This window comes from Fulmarus glacialis, unplaced genomic scaffold (genome assembly GCF_000690835.1).
Source record: "Fulmarus glacialis isolate BGI_N327 unplaced genomic scaffold, ASM69083v1 scaffold12767, whole genome shotgun sequence".
NCBI lineage: Eukaryota > Metazoa > Chordata > Aves > Procellariiformes > Procellariidae > Fulmarus > Fulmarus glacialis.
In genome coordinates this window covers 36,931-58,660 of record NW_009222739.1, presented here as the reverse complement: position 1 = coordinate 58,660, position 21,730 = coordinate 36,931, and the positions used below count along the sequence as shown (strand labels likewise).

Sequence of the window (21,730 nt, the reverse complement as noted above, 5' to 3'; positions counted from 1 at the left end):
CAATGGTACTACCTGAAGCTAAGAATTAGTCAATTTTGGAGAGCTGGAGAATTATAAACTGATCTAATATGGTCCAGTTTCTTACTGACTGAAAATTCCCAATCAAAAGACATTTGTTTTACAACAACCTTTAGAAGTCTCAGGTGTTAGAAATCTAACCATCCACTTATACACAGGATTAACATCTCCATGGTAAAGGGTTTGTTCCCCTGCCCACCCTGTTTTTTTAGGCTAAACTCACTTGTACTCAGTTTAATGCCCCAAAAAATTGTCAAGAGGGCTTCAGGGGCAGCAAGCATAGCATTCAAGCGCATGGTAAAGGCGATTCCAGTAACAAATAAAAATTAAAAAACAGCAATGAAACTGGCCACTTGCCCAGCACTGTTATTATCTAGTGCAGTGAAATCGTTATGCTTCTCATAAGCTACGCCTTGCCATCTGAAACAGTGTCTGAAATGCTCTATCAAAAATACACAGCAACTCTCACCAGAAGGACTTCACGTCACCACATCCTGAATTGACTACTTAGAAGTATTCCCAAATGTCCAGTAAGTTTGGACTGCACATTACTTAAAGACTCTGTCTCTGTTGACTGCCGAATCATTCTTGATTACACCTGTGAGAGGATACACTGGTCACCTCACTGAACAACGGATTTTGACTGGCTCCTCTTACGATGATTTAAGACAAAGTGCTGCTGTACAGGTTTCTGCAGTCTACCATACAGTTGAGATTGTCACGACAGTATAAGATACTGAAAAGATAGTATAGATTTTGGTCAAACACCAGTTTCTGAGAGACACCGTTTTACAGTACTGTACTTTCTGTATTTCCAAAGTTGTCTGCTCGTAATATGAGAAAATCTGAAGTGTGATGATGTTAGTCATGACTGTTTCTTTAGGCATTTGGCAAAATACACTTATGTATAACAGCTATTTTTGACATTATCAAATGTTTACATATATACAATCTGTATACTGAGATTATAAACACGTAAGGTAAAAAAAAGATATAATCCTTGTTTGTTTGACGTTTGTGTCAAATAGTTGCCTTTCAAAGCTTGAAATCTTGTCACAAAAAAATCCTATATTTCTTACTCCTGCATGCTAATTTCTACTACAGTATGTTGTTTATCCCTTACACGTGGAAAGTAAAGAACACAAGGTTCATGCATACAGCGTACAAGTTTACATCGGCTGGGCTCTTCAGGAGGCGCGTTCCCAGTTCCACTCTGGTCTGACTCAGGACTGCATTAAACCAGAGAAAAGCCTCTCTTACACGGGACTGGCAAACAGACTGCAGTTGGGATTCTAGGTGAGTGTATCTGTCATCATGCGGAATAACCTTGTCACATCTGGGCTAAGTATCCCCTGTTAGTTGCTATGATTTTGGTCGTTTATCAAATCCAGAAAATACTAGTCAACAGAAAAGAAAGAAAAAAAGGACTGCTTTTTTCCCTTCCAGATGAGAGGAGGTTCTCACTGTGATCACGGGCATCTCTGTTGATCTTTCGAATTGTCTGAAGAGCAGATGAATGTGCAATGACTCAGTGATGCTGAGTTTCTATAAAATTCGAAGTAAACAGTTCTGATGTCACCCAAGGAAAACAGTGCAGCTAAATGGATGTCTCCCACAGCTGGAGAGGGGGAAAAGGAACACAAATACACACTGAACACCAAGATAAAACAGGCTGTTACCCAAACAGCATGAGGAGCTTGTTTGGGGAACTGCATCTACATCACTTGGGTCACCAAGGCTATGCTCTTGGTCTCCTCCCAGCCTGTGGTGGGTATCTGTTCAGACCACAAAATCAACAGTCTCAAGCATTTCAGCATGACTTGCAGTCGGCACAGTAAATGTCCATGTCTGGGAGTGCGGAGAGTTTGAAGGAAAAATGTCAGTGTAGCATCAACTTTGTATTAGACAGCTTTTACCTTACAGTTACGCTAACTAATATTAGTGTAATTTCCCACTCTTCTGCCTAACTCTGCTCAGGGAAGCATGAATTTCTGCCGTGGGTTTGAGCTGGTGCCGAGGCAGCTCCAGGGCCAAGAAACATCAGTGCAGCCCTTCCTCCAAGCTGCTCTGCTACACATGTACCTGGGAGACCCTGTGCTGGCCCGCACACAACTTTCTGCCCCGAGCAGGACGTGGGGGTCCAGCATGCAGGTCCCCTCAGCAGCGTTCCACTCTTTTTTTTCTTGGAAAAAAAGGACAGAGAGCAGAGATGGGAATCTCATCTGCATCAGGAACACGAACTAAAGCTATCACAAGTAAAACTCCTAAAATAAATTTCAGAGGTTTTTTGCTTTTTCAATTATCTGCTATGTCTGAATTGACAAAAAGGAAGCAACGGCTAGCGCTGCCTTTTGGCAGCAGCTGGAAATCTCTCCCTGCGGAGCAGCATTACCATCCATAGCATGTTCCAGTGGTTCCTGCTCTCCCTGGGGGACCAGAGTGCGCTCAGGGCATGCAGCAGCGAAGTCCCTCCAGGTCTGCAAGGGCTTGATACAAGCCCTCCACATCCTCCTTAAGTGCAACGTAGTTACCTTTCCATAAAGCTGGAAAGCAGCTATCCCCCAGCCTGAATGAGAGTTTCTGGCTGCATCAGTCCCCTGGAAGGGGTAAGGCAGGAGAGCCAGACAAGCTGCCTGCTCCAGGGCTGCCCATCCTCCACAGCTCGAAGGCTGTGCCAGGCACGCTCCCAGCTTGAAATAAGACAACTAGTGAAATCTGGGCTCAGGGCAGATTTAAGAGCAATCTGAATGGGTATCTGTAAACACAGCCACCGAGGCTGCCCTAATCGCTGCCAGAGGCTCAGCCTTCAGCAGCTTCTGGAGTTAAGGGTACGAAGGAAATGCCACTGCTGCTCTCACTGTTCGTGAAAGATGCTGATCTGCCATGCTTCCCTTTTGAAAAACTACCAGTAAATCAAGTCACTGACGAAATGCACAGAGAAGAAGGACACATACCCTGGCACTTTGCCTGTTGGCTTTTTTCTCCTCATCAGGAAGTGGTGGCATCGGGTAAGGGTATTTTCTGCTGGAAGCAATAGATCCAGTGGACGAAGATGGAGATTTTGCAGGAGACAGTGTCCTGAGATGTTGAAACACACAAAATAAACGTGATGTCTTCGGGTCCCAGCACTGCAACAGCAACTGCCATTACTCTGAAGCTTGGTTCAGAACCAAGTATATAGCTTATTATTAGCTCAATATCAAGGGGATAAAGTTTTTTGCTCAGTAACCTAATAATTTCATGATATGAATAAAGGTATTTATAGCTTTCAGGAACACTGGAAGAAAAAATAAAGTTTCCTACTTCTTATTAGACTTGTATTGCATAACAAAAATAATTTCTTAAATTGTTTTATATGGTACTGTAATTAATAATTATAAAATTAACAAACAAAATCTGCAATTGAATAAATATAGAACTAAAAGATAGACATGGCATTATGAAGCCTAAATAGAAACAGTGATTGTAAAAATACAAGCTAAACAATGTCTTCTGCCAGTGACTAAATGGCAATTATCAGTGTCTTTATGTATATCTTACACATCTCCTATATTGATACAAACATAGCAAATAAATCTATTATTTTATAACACATTAATTTACACAAATGCATGCACTTAGAGGCCAAACTGTTAGTTGTGAAGTAACAAAGGCATATACAAAGTGCTAATAAAAAATTATTAGACATGCAAGCATCATACAGTGCATATTGTTCCAGCCAAAGAAAGAGTCTGATGAGAATATACAAAAATGGACTGATTAGTCAATGGCAATCAGCATTTCTGTACAAGGTGAGTAGAGTAAGCAGGAGCAAGTAAATGTTTGTATCACATGAAGGCATTCTTTTCATGTCAATAAGGCAGCAGCACATTATTGACTGAAATTTTATACCCAAGAAAAACTCCTATGCTTCTGTTTTGAGATTCTGCACTTTTCCCACTTGAGAGGTTCCTATCAAGTGAGGCTCTAAATCTGGGCAGAATAAAAGGGAAAAAAAGCCTCAAAGTAGAAGAATTGAGCTACCCTGGCCTTCTTGTTCTGTTTTGCAGACTGAGGGCATTTTTCAAAGGAGGCCTCCCACTAGTACAGGCACATCACCCAGACCCTCCCTGAGCACTGCTGCCTACTATCTGCTGAACTTAACGTGTCTCTGAAGATAAAAGGTTTCCCTTGGTTTCTACAAACAGGTCTTCCAAGCCCCTCAAACACAGCAGGGGGCTGTGTGTTGTGCAGCTGCAGACCCCAGTGATAAGCACTATCACTGATACCAAGGAGCCACAGGAACCATCCCTGGCAGACAGCCCCACATCCCTGGCTCTGGGATTTGCAGGATCAGGTCCTTTCATCTAAAGAGGATTACAGACAAGGCAGGGGCTCTTCTGTGTCTGGAACTGTTGTGTACCTCTGTTATCTAAGTGAAATTCATTTACCTTTACATAATTATTCTTTTATTTTGGACTACTGTATCATTTTATTGTGTCTGTAGCTCCCTACAACAGCACACTCTCTTGTCTCCCATACAAACAATGATTGATGGTAGCCACAAGCAACAAGGTGTCAATGGAAATTATATGGTGACAGCTCTCCAGTCTGGCTCACGTTCTCTAATGCCTCACGCTGTAGCTTCTAAGTTCAACAGCCCTTAAAAGATTTAGGTTGGTACAATTGTCCAAACACTGAAGAGTGCATCTTCAGCACATGCACTTTGATCACCCATTAAGATGAACTGGACATACATGAACGCTTTCAGGAAGAAAATTTTAAACAGCTACTGCAGTATAAAACAAAGCTTTCATATGTCTGGCATCACAGATCTGGGCACCAAACTGCACATGCAACAAAACAGATTTTTTTTTTTTTTAAATCTAGGGAAAAGTTCTCAACAGTGCCCTGCTGTTCACTACCCGTACAAATCCTCTCATCTGTGCCCACATTTGGACTGATAAAGATCACTAATAAACTATTAGTGGATCTAGAATCAAAAAAATAAGGAGAGGAGGAAGGGGGGAAGATAAGGAGAGTAGATTTTACATATTATTAGTAATCCAATTATTCCTGAATTTTGCCCCACAGCTACAGGAGGATTTTAAATCTTGTTTAAGTTTATAACGATGCACCTGGAGATTAGAAGCAAGGAACTGGGGGGTGTTAGATCTGACTTGGCAAGCCCTATCAGAAAGCTGTTTACATAGGTACCACAGTCAGGAAGTGGCACACAGAATGAAGACATCTCCCATTCCTTGCACCACATCCAGACACAACAACGCCTGCTGCACACCACAGGCTCTTCCCACAGGCTATTTCAGGCACCACAAGAGAAGGCCATGGTGAGAGGGAAAGCCATCAGCCTGAGTAGGTGATCCTGGAAGGAGCAATAACGCCCCCCAAGAATGGGGTATCTTGAACGTTTTCCCTGCACAGCAGGTCTTCTGACCAGGATCCCTAGCTAAGCCTGTAGCCAGGTAGCTTTGCACCGTAACTCAAACACAATGCTGCCTTTTCAAAAGATTTTGAAGCCCAGACCTCCAGCGTAGCTGCCTACATTTTTTACTTCTCAACCCCACTTCGTGTTGCCAGCTCACCTATGGTTTGCTCACCTAACTGATGTGCACATTGCAGCTCACCTGCACGTGCAAAGCTACAGCCAAATACATTGAGAATGCAGTTGCACACTTAAAAGAAATGACCTCGCCCTCCCTTCGCAGGCCCTCACCCCTTATTTCTGCTACACAAGTTATGTGCTGGTTTTTGTCATCTTTAGTGCCATCTACTGAGACTGTAAAAACGTATCACTACTAAGTGTATGCTCACAGATCTTAGGACGCATCTTGTGTGATAAGCGTAGTTGTTTGAGGTGGTTTTGATCACTTTTCAGGTTCTGCCCTGCAATTATATATGTGCTGTGTATCCCAGATTTACATGGACTTTAAATGAGAAAGAGCCAGACATGACCTTTCTCATTTACAGGATGGAAAAAAGACAGCATTCAGGGACGCTTGTGGTAATGCTGGGGTTAAAGGTAGGCAAAACTTTGCAGTTTGGTCAAGGGTGGGATCCATTTAGCTTTCACTGGGGTTTCAGTTCTCCTGCCATCACATCCACTGGCTTTCATGCCAAATCTTGTTTCCAGCTGAAACTTATACAAAAAAATAGGAAAGCAGACTGTGTTGCAGACTGCATTCTGCCCTGTACGTGCCATGACAGTTTCAGAGGTTTTACCACCAACCCCAGAGAAAGCCATGCACCTAAACGCACTGCAAGGATTCTAATTTCTGACCAGAAAGCAAGATGTAGTGGCCACTTCGTGTCCATCTTTCTGTCCTGGAAGCTGAAACTAGGAGTGTGGGGAAACCATGCTGGGATTCACAACAAAACACTGTGGCAGCGGGAGGACATTTGCATGCGCTCTCCTGCAGCCAGGCATCTGCCTGTTTGTCACCTAAACAGGGTGAGTGTTGGCCCACAAGGGACAGTGTGAAATGTGTCACCTGGTCACACAACTAAATGTCTTGCAACTTTGAGTGTCATTTTAGCTGAACTCAAGGCAGGTGGCCCTGACAGATCTGAGCTGCTCATAAGCTGTGCTTGATTTTGTTTCGTAGATTGAAATAATTTAATGAAATTCACTTAACATTCAACATGGCGAAAGGATTTCAAGCCCAAATGTAGACACTATCAGCCTAATCTGACTTTTGCTACCGTAGGTTCAGTTCTTTGTAGGACATCATCAGCCTAAATTATCCTACATTAGGAAGTTGGGATCTTCTAAAAACACTGATGTGGCTAAACATTTTAAATGCAGTTCCTTTTAAAAACCACAGATATACGCAAGTTTCCTCAGAAAGTGGAGCAGCAGAGGGGAGGCTTGGCACGTAGGGGGCGGCAGAAAAGGCAAAGGCTGTGGCTTGAGCCATCCACTTTAAGCACTGCACAGCAATGCCCCAGAAGCAGGCACTCACACGCTTTACTGAACTCTTTTCCCTAACTCTTGAAATGAAATCCTGATCCTGTTGACGTCAGTAGGCATTTTTTTCACTGGCTGCCAACAAGGACAATAGTTTGCTTTGGTTGTAATGGGGAAACTCAGCAAGAGCAGGGAGCTAATGGTTGGTCATGGCTCTGGCCTCAGTTGGATGCTCGCAGAGGAAGGCAATGGACCTCACAGAGCAGCGGAGCCAACTCCAGCTAATGATCAGCTGAGGAGGAGCTGAGAAGAAATCTAGGAAGAAAGCAAGAACACCAAAGCACAGAAAAAACAGGAGGGAAATGGATAGCCTGTTGTCTCCTGCCCTCCATGCTCCTTGCCAATGCTTTTCTGATATGGGATGGCCAATTTCCCTCTGGGTATGCATCCTGGGTCTCCATCTAAAAAACCTGTTTTCTTCGTAAACTATTTTTGTACTCAAACAACCCCTAGAATCTAAGTTACTGTAAATATTTGCATTAAATCAAATGTAGGCAACTCAGTGCTTCAGAACATGCCTTCTAGTCTTTTTTGTCTGTAATGATCTAAGAAATGCCACATTTTGGGATTCTGACGGTTCATTTTCTGATACGATCATGGTTTCTGAGTCTTTCAAGATTCAGTGAGGATTTCGAGTAATCCTTAACCATATTTCATAAGGTCAGTCTGTGCAGTAGCCACTGTAATTGGCAGTAACAAAAATAAGCAGTAGTATCACACTGGTAAAACAGCGTGCCTTGCAGCAAAGCCAAAATCAGGGAAAGGTTTCCTGCCTGGGTTTATTGCTGGGGTTACACAGCTGTGGCCTGGCATGTAAAATTAAAATCTAGCCTAGACTTTGAGCAATAAAATGAGATCTTTCTTTACAGATCTTATTTTCTTGCAGAAGGGAATCCCACAGCTGGGAGCTTTCTGGTGCCAGAGACACCAGCTACAATTATTATTATCATTAATAAAAAGTAATTATATAGAAATACCCATTAGACTTGTAGACTAGGAAAAAAAAATTAATAACTAGGACACCAGGTGTCAGAGAGACAAATTTTGATTTATACAAGGTTTTTTTAAGCTGATGGAGAAAGTCTTTGTGATGACTAATATCTCTATTATCTGAAAATCTGCAGCGTTCCTAGGAATTGTAGGAAGTGGGGTTTTTTTCCTGATTCTACCTCAACTCTACCTGCAACAGCACCAGTCATCAACACATTATTCCTAAAACTATAGGGAGACAAGCAAAACAGCAGTGTTACTTTCAGGACATCTTTAAAAGAAAAGAGAAAGATGATTAGCAACAAAAATACTACCCAGCTAATTATCTGGTGTAAATGTCTTATCCTGGGCTATGATTCCTAAAATGTAGTATCAGCTGGACAGCCTGACTTCAGCCTGACTTTCTGGTTTACCAAACAAGATTTGTTTTGTTTTGTTCATGAATCACTTCACAGGCTCAAAACCCAGCCATATGATGTTCAGACACACCGTTCTTAGGAACAATGTTTTCCAATCTGTCACAGATTAACTAAAATTGCACCTGAGTTTTAGGGAGAAACTGTTCAGTTCAACCTCTCATAAGCCCGTGGCAACTCATCCCGGGAGAAGATTTGATCCTTTGCCTTCCATAATATGACTGCAGAATACTTCCCCATGGTTACCTCAATTAATTAGGACATACAGGTTTCTAAATTTATTCTAGTTTCTCTCTCATTTCTAAAGCTACTGCTGCAGGCAGTCATTAGTAAGCTTCTATGCTGTAAAATTTTTAATTTATGTTTCATCTCTGCTGATATACAGCCCTTAAAACTCACATGGGTCAGCTTAATCCTCATCTACATGCAAAAAATGCTTGGTTTATCTCAAATACGATTAGAAACATGACTCATTCAGTGCAACCCTCAGGGACGGGGTACATTCCCATCAATTTAATCTAGTTACTAGATAAAGATATACTGATATTAAAAGATTAAAACCAAATTAAGAGTATCCACACAGGAATTTAAACCTGTTTAAATAAACCATTTAAAGCAACATACTTTAAACTAGTGCTACCTTCACATTCCATCAATGTCTTTGTTTATTGCGACCACAGGGCTTCTGATACAAACACCCTGAAAGACAGCTATGGGCTTAGATTATGGTAAGTGACTGATGGCCTTGCCTGAACAACAAAGGTCCAGAGGGTATTTTTAGGAAAAAGTTTGCTAATAAAAACACACCTCATTTCTAACGTGACTTTGCCTAATTTCACCTTCCAGTGACTTTTGGTCATTATCAGTCTTAGTCTGCTAGTCTAAAAGACTTCCCACACAGGTTTTGCTACATATACAGCTATGTAGATTTTATGATCAGGTAAGCATTTAGCTGCTCCATTAAACTGAACAGCTTGAGGCCCTGCAGTCCCTTCTAAGGTTTCTCAGGGCTTAAATCTCCCCGGTTCTTGAACTGTGGACACCAGAACTGGACCCTGTATCCCAATACTAAAACCAGCAATGGCAAAACTACTGGATTCACAATACACCCTGCCTGAATGTCCAAGCACCAACACCAAGACCTGGTTGATACCGGCTGGCAAAATCACAATATCCTCCCATAAGCCTCGGATTCTTGTGTCAGGGATTTTTACTCCTTGTTCAGGACCGAGATCAGGACTGGCAGGCTTAAATTTACCTCATTTGCCCTATTTGTTCATTGCAAAGCCTTTCTGCAACATATGCTGTGATTTAAGAGTTCTTGAAAGCAAACACAAATGGTTTAAAAAAGTGACAATTTTATGCCCTTTTAAGACTTTGGGACATTTTTAGTTCTAAAAACGACTAAATTCCCATTCTGCTATTTAATATCTGCCAGCGCTACTATTGGAATAGAAGTGTTTCATTAGCATCTTGTGATACAACTCCACCATGCTTTTTTCCCAAATACCCGTTGGACATATTTAGTGAATGTTTCTGCTCTTTTGCACTATTATTAGGTCTACTAATGTAGCAAAATTGTTGTTAAGATTCTATTTACTCGTTCTTACCATCCTTCACCATTTTGGCTAAAGATTTTGATTTGTATTATTTTTCTTTGTGTTTCTATAATTCTTGTTTCAGCTTCATTTTTGATATGTCAACTTACAGTTTCATCTATTTCTTTCATGGTTTATATTATTTGTCATAAATTGTCTTCCATTCTCTCCTATGCTAGCTGATTTTTTCAGCTGATGTAAACTTCTGTCTCAGCTGTGGGATTGTGTCTTTTGGGAATCTACTAAAATGTTCTCAGTCTCCTGATTCTGCTACAACAGGGAGGCCAGCCTCATGCATGCTTCTTCTCTTTAACTTGGAATGTATCAAATAATACACACTTTCCCCTCTCAAAAACAAGTGACATTTTTGGCTGAACCCTACACTCACTTGTAACAGATTCATTACTGGTTTGATAAATAGAGCACAGAGTATATTCTCATACATTTAATTTTCCAATTACAATATATTAATTATTTCATTGTATGCTGAGGGTAAAATACCAATACTTTTTATTCTTTTTTCATTTAAATTTTAGTATGCACTATATAAGACACTGGGTAGAGTCAATGTGTTATGAAACCACTTGCTTCAGTAAATTACATTCTATTTAAGTTAATACTAGTTTATTAGTGATAAATATGTCTCATGCCCATAAAACACTACTTGGCATAAAATTATGAGAAAGCTACTACAAGCTATAGATGACGGTGGGAACGCATGCACTACACACACCCTTTTCAATGGCTTCATTAAAACATTCAGAAAAATAACTGTAAATTGCACATGAAGCCGAAAACAGACATCAAAATGCAGCAAAAGAAGAGGGGCCCTTTGCACCTACAGTAACTTGTATTGATTTATACAAGGTAGGAGTCCCAAGATATTTGTATATGCTGGAACAGGTCTTAAAAATTATATAGAATTAATTTACAAAATACCTAAAGTATGGTCCTTCAGTGTTTTTATTCACATCTTCTACCCACTTAGCTACATTATATTCTCTTTTGAACCATGGGTTTAAATACCTGCAGAAAGCAATGGAAGGAACAGAGAAAGCAGAAGAACAAGAATAGAAAATCTGAGAACACACAGCACAAGCTTAGCAAGGATGTCTTCATCCCCAAAATGCAAGTGAATATGGCAAATAAATCAGTAGGAATGTTGGGTGAGGACTAGGCAACGTGTACAACTGCATGAGAAAATCTGACCTACAACAAGACTCATATGTTTGATTAATCTGGAAACTCTTCGGGATACATCATTCATTTAATGTCTTAAGGGTAAAATTCACTCCTATGCCAAGGGCCAGCATTAAGCTCATGGTTTGACCTCCTCTCATGATCTCAGAATAAGGATGAAGGGGCATTTTGGCTCCAATCCTGCAGGTTGCTTGTTGAAGACACACATTTGCACCCATCTAGAATAAACTGCAAGATAATAGTTCAATGAGCACAGAAACTTGGGCTTGGCCCTTTCTACAGGAATGAATTTTGGCCTCAGGGTGTTAAAAGGCCTGAATTGTTTGCCACTACAGCAGCAATTTTTACACTTATGTGCAAATAACCCTCTGATTTTTCAATGATCATTTAATTTGGTAGGATGACAAGAAGCTTTAATGGAGGTGAGCTGCAGAGTTATCTCACATTTTACAGAAGCAATCTTGACACCAAAACCACACTTTTTAGGAAAAAAGTCTGAGCTGCATACTCATATTAGTTACATGAAAACTATGAAATAAGACGGTGTTTAATTATCTGACAGTAATATTACCAGGGAAGAAGAAATTTTTTTTTGTAACTGGTTTCTCTTAGGCCCCAATAACAAGATTAGCGAATTCCTCCCCCTCTGTCATGTTAAGAAAAAAGGGCAATGTAGAAACAGGAGCCTGCCTGGTCCAATTTAAAGTCTGTTCTTGTTGTATAAGAATAGCAACAGTTTAATGATTACTTGTGATCACTACCTATATATAATAGAGACTAGCACACTCCAAAATAGGAAACAAATTGTAACCAAGAAAAAAGGGAAAGAAAAACCCTCTTTAAGTTATTTTCGATATTTCTGGGCCAGTTCTCACCACCCTTGCTTATGACAGTGACTCCAATGACCTCACACATGGGAACAGCCCTCGCAAGGGATTGCTCAGATGAGTAAAGGTTGGGCCAGATCATGTCGTCCAACCCCCACCATATTTCAAACCACATTGATGACAAAAGCAGCAGCACTTTTTAGACTTCTATTGCTCCTTTTTTGCTCTGGAACCTCTCCTTCCCACCCTGCGCAAGCACAGCCACAGCTCTCACAAAGTACTCGCCCTCAGCCACAAGTGCTTCTAAGTAGCTTCCTCAGCTCACTTATTTATCAGGAATCAGGAGTGCTTTATGCTTTCCAGCTTGGGCTCTTAGACAAAGAAAATGTCAAAAGTGGTAGCGCAGCAACAGATGAACCCCAAGTGAAGCAACAGGCTGACACCAGCATCACCTGGAACTAATACACTTCTGCTTTAGCTTTAATTGTAGGTGCGACTACACATTTTCTTGTACTTGCTGCAGTACTTTTGACTTGCTTTTTTTTATTTGAAAGGGTCTTTTGGTAACCATGAAACACTCCCAATCTGGCTTCCTGTATTAGAAAACAAAGTGTAATGTGGTATCAAAGCATGCAGTTGTTGCACAACCACGTTGCAGGGTTTCCTGGGCCTGGTTGTATTACAGACCGTCGTTCACCCCCTCAATTCATCTGTTACAGAAAGGTTAAACTTGAGTTACTGCAGACCACTACGTAATACCATTAGAAAACTCTCAGGTTGATCTTCCTGGCCACATGTTCATTAGCGATGGCCAGAATCCGCGTTTTCTTTGAGTGAGAAATTCCACTTTAAAACACAGATGTCCTTACATGTAAGCCTATAGCCAGACCAACGGCTTGATTTGGCTTGTAGCGCAACATGCAACAAGGCAAAAGACCTGGGCTCAAGAGTACTCGTACTCCTCAGGCTGGCGAGGAGGAAGGTTAGCTAGCGCTGCATCAGCAGGAGCACCTCCAAGCAGTCACGGTGTTTTGCCACAGTGAAACTATTGTCTACTGAGGGAAGGACTTTTCACGGGATAAAATGGCAGCCCAGAACGCAGGGGCAGGTGAGACTGACCTGTGATCCCGACTCCCTGTTTGGGGGTGGTCAGAACCCCCTGGGCTTATGCCTTGGGCCGGGATTTGGTGGGTGAGAGAAAGCCCAGGCTCAGATGCATGGGTTACCCTGCTGCAGAAAGACAATATATAATAGAAAGTCTAAGCCAAAGATGTTCGTATCAGTTATAACAACGAGGAAGACAAAGGCTTATAGGAAAAGCAGTGCAAATTAACAAAGGTCAGAATCGCTATTTGGCAAAACGCATGTTCCCTGGGGCCTGTTTTAACACAAGCTCCCAATTAAACTGTCACCTTATTGAGAAAATTCTCATTATCATTCCCGAATAACTCTAATTGATTTTAATAGAAAACTTGTTTTATCAGGCTGTTTCATCAACCCTGCTTGTGAAAAAGCTGCAGAAACATTTGGCCTGTTGGCATTCCTTCTGTGTGAACTGAACCATCTGCCTTTAGTAAAGAAAACAAATTTTGTTTTAAAACATCTAGAAACAATTAAAAACATCCCAAAACAGCTTTAGCAATCTCCATAGAGCTATACCCTTAGCAGAAGCCTTGTTCATGTATCTGTTAGGTACAAGGGGTCGCACAAAGGCGCGAGCAGTACATTTTTCAGGAACTGCCCAATGTGCTTGCAACCCTCCTGTCAGTGCTGCTCATGAGGGCTGCAGAGCTCAAATCTTGCTCAGCGCTTAAGAAATTTTGCTTAAATGATTACAGCACAAGTCTCTATCTGGTGCTTGGCTGTATACAAAAAACCCCTTGTGCATAACATGTGCAGTTACTGCAGACTCATGCATATGTCAAATACTTTTGTAGGCAACTGTACTAGCGTGCACCTGCTTAAAAAAAATTGAATTCTGCACAAGGTATGACACAAATGAGCCCAATTTCCTAGTGGTTAACTACACTGTCTCTACTACTAACAGGAGACCAACAGCGTTACCCCTTTTCTTCCATCTCAACAAGTATGCTTCATTGGACGCCCAGGGGCCAGACAGATGGACTTTCCAAATGCCGTCCACCATTTCAGAGCAGATTTCAATATTCTTCTATATTTCCCAGAGAAGGTAAGAAGGTAAATTTGTCTGGAAAAGCCTCCGTGTATTCTGAGGCATCCTCAAAGCAGCTGGCGTTGCTTTTTGTTTTCCTAAATGAGTACATGCTGGCCACGGTTAGATCATTCTCACAAAGGAAGGTATCTCTAACCAGAGCCACTGTGCACTCGGCAATTCTCTCTGTTCCCCGCCGAATTAGCACAGCACGTGGATCATCCAGTGGGAGCTCCCTCTCCAAGGGGTGACAGGCTTGCCAAGGAGACTCAGACACGCCATGCGGTCCTGTGCAATCCAGGATAGACCCCGTCAGGAGAAAGAGCATTTTCCTGCCCAGCAGGTCTCTCCCAGGAACACACACGCTGTGCTTCATCCCTAACAGGCTGCTGCACAGCCCTTGGGAAGTACAAGCCCCCTCCCTCTAGCACCAGGGCTGCTGCTGGGTTGAGAGATCATAACAAGCAGCAAGAAGGAAAGCAGAGAACTAAGCGGAAATTCAGGGGCACCTTTAAAAGAGAAAAAAATTTACAGGAAAAAGATTTCCAACTCACACTCTCTCTGTCTACCCTACTACTACTTATTTAGTGTTCCAAAGTTCTCAGAGCAAATGTATAATATATCAGCTGAGCAGCACAGAGGGAAAAATATGCCCATTGGGGTTTTTCGCTTTTACTGAAAACAATACCCTTCCCATGCAGTTACGTTCACTCTAGACTAAAAAGAGCTGATCTGGTTTCATTCTTTATGGACCAATTCAGCCCCAGTGTACACCTCTGCTGAATGAAAGGATAATGGTATCATTAATTTAAACTTTTTTCTTTTTTAACAAATTTTGTTTAAGAGGTACAATTGGAAAATGAAGGAAAGCACAGGACAAGCTTCTAAAGAAGAATGTGCAATCTCATTTGTATTCTTGGCAGTTTGGTCCAACTAATTTTGCTTTTATCAAACTGTCTCATGCAAAGAGAAAAGAAAACAAGCAAAATAACGTTCCAGTAAGAGTTTATCAGCACATAGACCAAGAGCACAGGGGCACTTGACAGATAAACTCCTCCAAGGGATCTGGGGCTAAAATTTCTGGTTCCATGTTGCCATTTTGACCATGCAATGTTATAACTGCAGTGGGCATCAAACTACTATTTCTTGTAACTTGTAACAAAGAGTCTTCTCTATGAACCTTTCTGAGCCTACTCACCTCAAAACAGCACACGGCAGGTGGAAGAAAAGTTTCAGAACAAACTCAAAATCCCCAAACTGAAGAAAGCAGGGCCCAGAGAGGAGTTAGCATTATTAGTTTCCAGCAGGGTTGGTATCAAGCCCATTTGCCCATATACAGGTGCACAGTTAGTACTAATGATACAGGGAAAGGGCACTGTCATTGCCACTATGGTCAAAGAATTCCCTTGTGGCGTAAGTGCTGTAAGAGCAGGCCAGTGCTTGACAAGCCCAGAGATTATGTTTCCAGCCATTCACCATTCATTCACAAAAGGAGCCTGAACCAGCAGGCTTATTCCCTATGGGGACCACTACACACATGGGCTCTTCAGTAAATGTAACCAACAAATCAATATAGAAAGCAACTCTAAGCCATACTGGAAAGGTCTGGGAATCAGTTGCCTCGTAAGGGCTCTCATTACCCATTTATTGCAGGGTTTACTCAAGACTGGCTGTTTCAGGCTTACAATAAACTTCAGGGCACTCTCAAAGCAGACAGATACCTCTCCTAAAACCTCCAGACAGGTACGCAGAGATACAAATCTCTAACTCTGCAATGGCCCAACCCAAGGTGAAGACAAGGGTAGGAAACAGGTTATCAGAAATTCAGTATTGAACCAGGATACACTCAGCAATGGCAGTTTACTGTAGACAAAAGCCTGCAGTGATGGTGCAGGCTGCCAAAATCATTGGGAATTGCTATGGGAACGACTGTGAGGAAGCCTACATAAAAAAGAAAATTGATAGTTAATTTTTAAAGAATACATAAAAAGAGGTTGAAATACATTAGCCAAACCATTTACCAGGTTATCAGTCAGCAATCAGAATGGGCCACAGAGCAAAAATGCAGCTGTCTACTTTTCAGTACTCTTAATCTCCATCTACAAAACACAAATATGAAAACTATACTTTTTGGCTTTGCTTTTATAAGTTCAGACTTACTCAGTTGAATTAGACCGTGGCCTAAATCTTTTGCCTCTGACTTTCTTTCTGTTTCCTCCTATATTACCTGAAAGAAATCAAAGGATAAAGACAGATGGTAAAACAACTTGAAACTCACCTGCGTCCCATGCCAAACCGTATATTCTTTTTGCATCCCCAGCAAAAGAGTCGTTACCTCATTAGCTTTAACCATTTAAAAGTCACAGGTTGGTCCCCTTGATTTACCTCAGACCAGGTAAACTTGATACTTAGGTGATCTTTCTCTACTTTTTGCTGTAACTGTGCAGAGCAAAAGACTCCTTAATTTCAGCTTTCGTTTGAGAAAATCACTATACTTCAAGAAAAACACTAAACACTGCCTGATAAAATCACAGAAGCTGGCAAGAGTGAACAGATGACTTCTTTTTCATGTTAGCTCATACTGGAGGAATGGGAGAAATTAAATGTCATTTCTACGTGCCAAAGCATTGTGCAAAAAAGGTACTTGTGTAGGGTGCTTCTAAATCCCAATTCCAGCTTAATAACAATTAGCAAAATTTTAAGGAGTCATGCTGCTATCCCAAGATCAGCTAAATTTTCAGCAGAGCAGAAATGGCTCAGAAGCTGGTTTCCATTGTGGCCAGCACAGAGGTTCACACTTACCTTGCCAAGAATTACTCCTAGGCCTTCCATTTTCACAAATGTCTGAAATATGTTTTGTGTCTGGGATCCTTTCACTCCAGGAATGAGATAATCCATTTGACCTGGAATAGGAGGGCTCAGATGCGGTTATTGTTAAGGGTATTGTCTAACATCAGTGTTTTCTCAGTGGTTCAGAAAGTCACATTCCCGAAGCCGGCGACATAACGCAGCCTAAGGTCTGTCTGCCCTAGCAGAGCATCCAGGATTTCTAGTTAAACCCTGCAGTTATACTTTGCCAGCTGTCCCTGCAGTGGTTTGGTGTGTCCACATTCAAGAGCCAGGCTTCAGCACTGCTTTCTCCCGTGTCTACTGTGGAAAGCACAAGCACCAGCGCACACCAGATTTCCTGCTCTGCCCCAGTTCCGCTCTTCCAACTGTGCTGGTCTCAAGGTGTTTTTTCCTCACATCCCGCCTGCAGGCTGCCCACTCCCTCCTTGTGCTGTTGCAGGAAATCTGCGACTGCTTCCCTCCACCCACTGAGACAAGTCTCAGGGGCCCAGGAGTCTGCGATGAACATCCTCCCACCCACACCTGGTAGCTCCAGGGGAGGGGTAACTCTGTCTCATTTTTGCTAATTTTGAATTTTTATTGTATTTTGGCAGCTAGTCACTACAGTATATAATTTTAATGCCAAACTCAAAGCCAAAAACAGTCTTTATATCTAGGTGCTTGGTGCAAACTAAAGTTTTTCTTTCTTCTTGTATTCCCTCTAAGAGCCAGAGATGCGTGTGGCAACGTTCAACACATGGGGTTTTGCAACAGGCTTTTTTTTGCTGAATTAGAGCTGCTGCTCAGCTGTTTGCCATGAGATCTACAATTATTTCCAAAAGAGAAGAAAACAAGAGGAAGTTGAAAATTGGTCAGAATAGATGGCTTATTTATTACAAAGAAGTTTTGCTTAAAGGTTCTATTTCTGTAGTTTTTAAGTCTGAATACCCTTGCATTTTTCAGTCTCTGCTTTCCTTGGAGGGCAGGCATCTGACAGATGCTCTTCAGCTTCCAGAAGACCAGGCTAATCACAGCCACACTGAATTAAGTCCAGCGTTTCATTAATTCAGACTTACTTACAGCATGAAAGGTCTGAGAACCAACAGATCCATTAACAGATTTTTAAATAATTTTCTCCTCCTAATGGTCTATTTTCAGGTTCAGGAGTGTCTCGCTATAAACTGGTTTTGGTGTTTGCTGTTTCATAATAGCAAGAGTTATCATAAAGTTATCTCTTAATCCTTGAAAATCCTAATACTAAGACTTCATAGCGTTTTCCAGCATGGAGAAGCCCAGGTGACTAATGGCCCAGTCACTCTGATGTCTCTCAAGAGATGTCATCCATATCTGCACACAAAGCAAATCAAAACCAGCTTGGAAGGTAGGAAGTAGCACTCTGGGCATTGAAATGGGAGGACCATGTCAGCTCCACCACAACGTTAATGGAATATTTGTCAGACTTACTTTTCCAGACGTTACAGTGGCACAACATACCTGAACTGGTGGTGGGGAACAACAAAACTCTCTAGTACAGACAGACCTTAGAAGCCATTAGCTTTTTGGAACAAATAATAAACGGAGACACATGAAAGAAATGAAATATGAAAAGAAACACAGATACTGAATGAAAGAAGAAACACATTAAATGATACTCATTTAAAAAAAAACTTTTTTTTCTTAACTGGTATTTGAACCTGCTTACACAAGGCTATGAAAACTTGCTTCCCCAAGACTTTTTAAAAAATTTTATCCAAATGAGAAAATATTCTCCAACACAAACAATGCATCATTTAAGATTGACACTTGCTCCCTGAAAACAAATAATTTATCCACTCACAAATCTAAAAAGCTGAATTTAAAAATTAGAAATCATTAATTAATTATACACTACTACAGTTTTCTTAATAACATATTCATTAGAACAGATTGAATGAAGTTGCATATAGGATCAAGCTGCTATACCAAATAGCAAATGTCACTGCAAATGTATCCCTTCCATACATTTCTCTCTACTTTCTTTGAAATAACAACAAAGAAAATGGCTTCATCAACTGCACAGTTATAGACTGCTCAGAGAGACAAGAATTGAGAATTGCGATTCAGGACTGTCTATCCCTCCTACAACGTAGTACTTCTCATAGTGCTTCTCATAAATTCTTATAAAGTGCTAGCTGGAGATTTTCATAATTAAAGGTTCTCTAACTGCAGAGGGATGGTGAGCATCATGACCCAATGACCTTACCAATTACAAATGACTCTCAACGCTTTTCAATGAATTTTCCATTTTAAAATGTTGTTGGGCTTTTAAAGTAACTGGATCAATAGCAGAATTGGTGAAATCTGATCAAGGGCAAAATCTAATGCCCTCCTTGGTTACTCATAATAGCAAGCACAAAACTACAGAAAGTCTTTGTAAAATTATTTTCTAAGATAACGCTTGGTGACCATTTAGTATACTAGTCTAGTAAGTGGAATAAAATGCAAGCACCATCATCTTTAATGTGAGACAGCAAGAATATTATCCAGAACTCTAGGTAAACTCAGTGAATTAATGATGCTGACAAATAAAGATATAAAAATAACATTTATATGGAACAGCTTATGTTTATAACTATTATTGAAGCAAGACAGCGTTCCTTTTCTTTGATTACATGACCATGATTTAAAAGATTATGGTTCTTTTATTTAATTTTTTTTTGAGCCAGCAATTATTATTACAGTCTACTTGAAAACAATTCTCAAGCAGGGAGATGATGAAAATTTGATTAACCGAAAATTGGTTTACAATGGAAAACTTGTTTATTCTGGACTAATTGTAACAATTAGCAGCTCAGGGCATGTGAGAAAAATCAGTAATCAAAGCACAAAGGATGCTATTTCAAACACTCCACAAAGAAAGAAGAAAGAATCAAACCTGCTGCAAAACAATGAAATGTTCTGACTAATGGAATAATGGGTGATGGAACAGGTAGAAATCTGAAAATGCGACAGAAAAGCAGACCTCTTCTTAGAACTAGATGCAGAGTTTGTGCTGACTCCAGGAGGCATGTCGCTATAAAAAGAGTCGGCCTCTCCAGGCTTTTTTACATAATCTCCCTGGGGTATTTGTCTAAAGTATAATAAACATCGTAGAGTCAGAAAACATGACAGGCACCAGCATGCACACAAGCATGCACAAATATGAGTTTAAAAGAAAGAGGCAAGAATAACGATCCTTGAGGAAACCTGTTAACCACACACAATAATCCTATTAAATAATTCAACCATCTGAGAGAAAACTCCCACATGCTTCTGATACGTGGTTTCGGTAAGGGAAAACAAGGAACATTTCACTGATAAACTCTGATCACAATTTTCAAAGTGAATAGTTTGTGGTTCTTGAGACATTGGATAACCAAGTTCAGACATTTCAAATGGCTCATCACACTGGTTGCGAAAAGCATCCCCAGGTGCAGTACAAGTACTGCAGCCTGAGCTGAATGCATGCCTGCATCAAAAAGGAGTTCAGGAAAAGTGAATGCTACTGAGGTAGATGCTTTCCATTTGATTTTTGTGATCATTATTGCATGCAAGAATAGCAACCTGTTGAGTTGTTTAAACCTCAGGAGGAGAAAAACCTCCAGTTTATTAACTGTTTTCTTGTGCAGGGGAACTAACGCCAGTGTCAGAGGTTCTCAGCTATTCCTGACTACCACAGTAGACTCAATCTGCCAAGACACACAAAAATAATGCCAAACATGTCTGACAATAGTTTATCCCTTAACAGTACTAGAAGCTCGGTTGTGGTGCATAAAACTATCTATCCACTCGAAAGTCCTAATCAAGTCATGCAACTTTTTTGCAGATGGTGAATTCATTGCCAGCAGAAAAACTGCCGTGCAAATATTCCAGTTACAGTTCCACCAAGTTGAAAAATCCCTAGTACAAGTAGCTACTTTGAAAGCTGGCTGTATCATAATACCAGCTACTTAAGTATCTATTCAGCCTTTCCAAGGCACTTTCCAAGGCCTTTTTGCTTTAGTCTGCCCCTATTAAGATGCGTATTTATCAGAAGGTTGATTCACATTCAGATTGTGTCCAACTACAGACCTGAATTGGGCTCTCTTCATTACATATCTGAATTTCTAATGCTCCTAAAGTATTTAAAATATATAATTATATGGCACATAAATCATTAGTGTAACACAGTACTTCCATGCTATTTCTTCTAGCATCATTCGGGTTTCAGTTCTCGCCACATTCCTCGGCCAGTACATCAGTGTGTTTGGAGTTGACTCAGTGTCGGCGGCTCTGCTCCTCAGGCTTCCTCCAGCAAACTGCCCTCTCGGTACTCCATCAGAAATAACTTCTCCCATGTAGCTGTGCCCTTTAAGCCACACTATCCCACCTCACAGAATCCTTTGCTCTTTTTATTACTTTCAGTTTACTCATTTCAGTTGCTTAGTACTACCAAATATCATTTCTTATGTAATGCTCAATAATACCTGAATGGCTTGTTTTCATCTTTATTTAAGGACTAATAATAAACAATTAAAAAAAAAGGACACTCTGGACAGTCTGATGGATGTCTGGTTTTTCCATTTACGGAGCACTCCTTGTGCATATCCAAAATTACTCTATTTAGAAGTCAGTTCAGTCAGAACTTAATTTTCTGCATGAAGGAGATTTAGTTGCTAAATATCTCCACCATCTTTAAAATGCCTTCAAAAGCCTCTCTG

At 40.9% G+C, this 21,730-nt stretch overlaps 1 protein-coding gene across 1 annotated transcript in view; it reads right to left on the bottom strand.

The window, feature by feature from the left end:
- Nucleotides 1–1,593: 1,593 nt before the first annotated feature.
- Nucleotides 1,594–21,730, bottom strand: part of ADAM22 (ADAM metallopeptidase domain 22) — a gene marked incomplete at its 5' end in the record, with an annotated part of 52,934 nt that continues 32,797 nt past the window's right edge. Inside the window, 5 exons of the mRNA XM_009581568.1 lie at nt 1,594–1,640; nt 2,978–3,096; nt 16,344–16,410; nt 16,986–17,086; nt 20,014–20,121. Of these exons, the coding sequence (XP_009579863.1) occupies nt 1,594–1,640; nt 2,978–3,096; nt 16,344–16,410; nt 16,986–17,086; nt 20,014–20,121 (442 nt within the window). The remainder of the gene's footprint in view (nt 1,641–2,977; nt 3,097–16,343; nt 16,411–16,985; nt 17,087–20,013; nt 20,122–21,730) is intronic.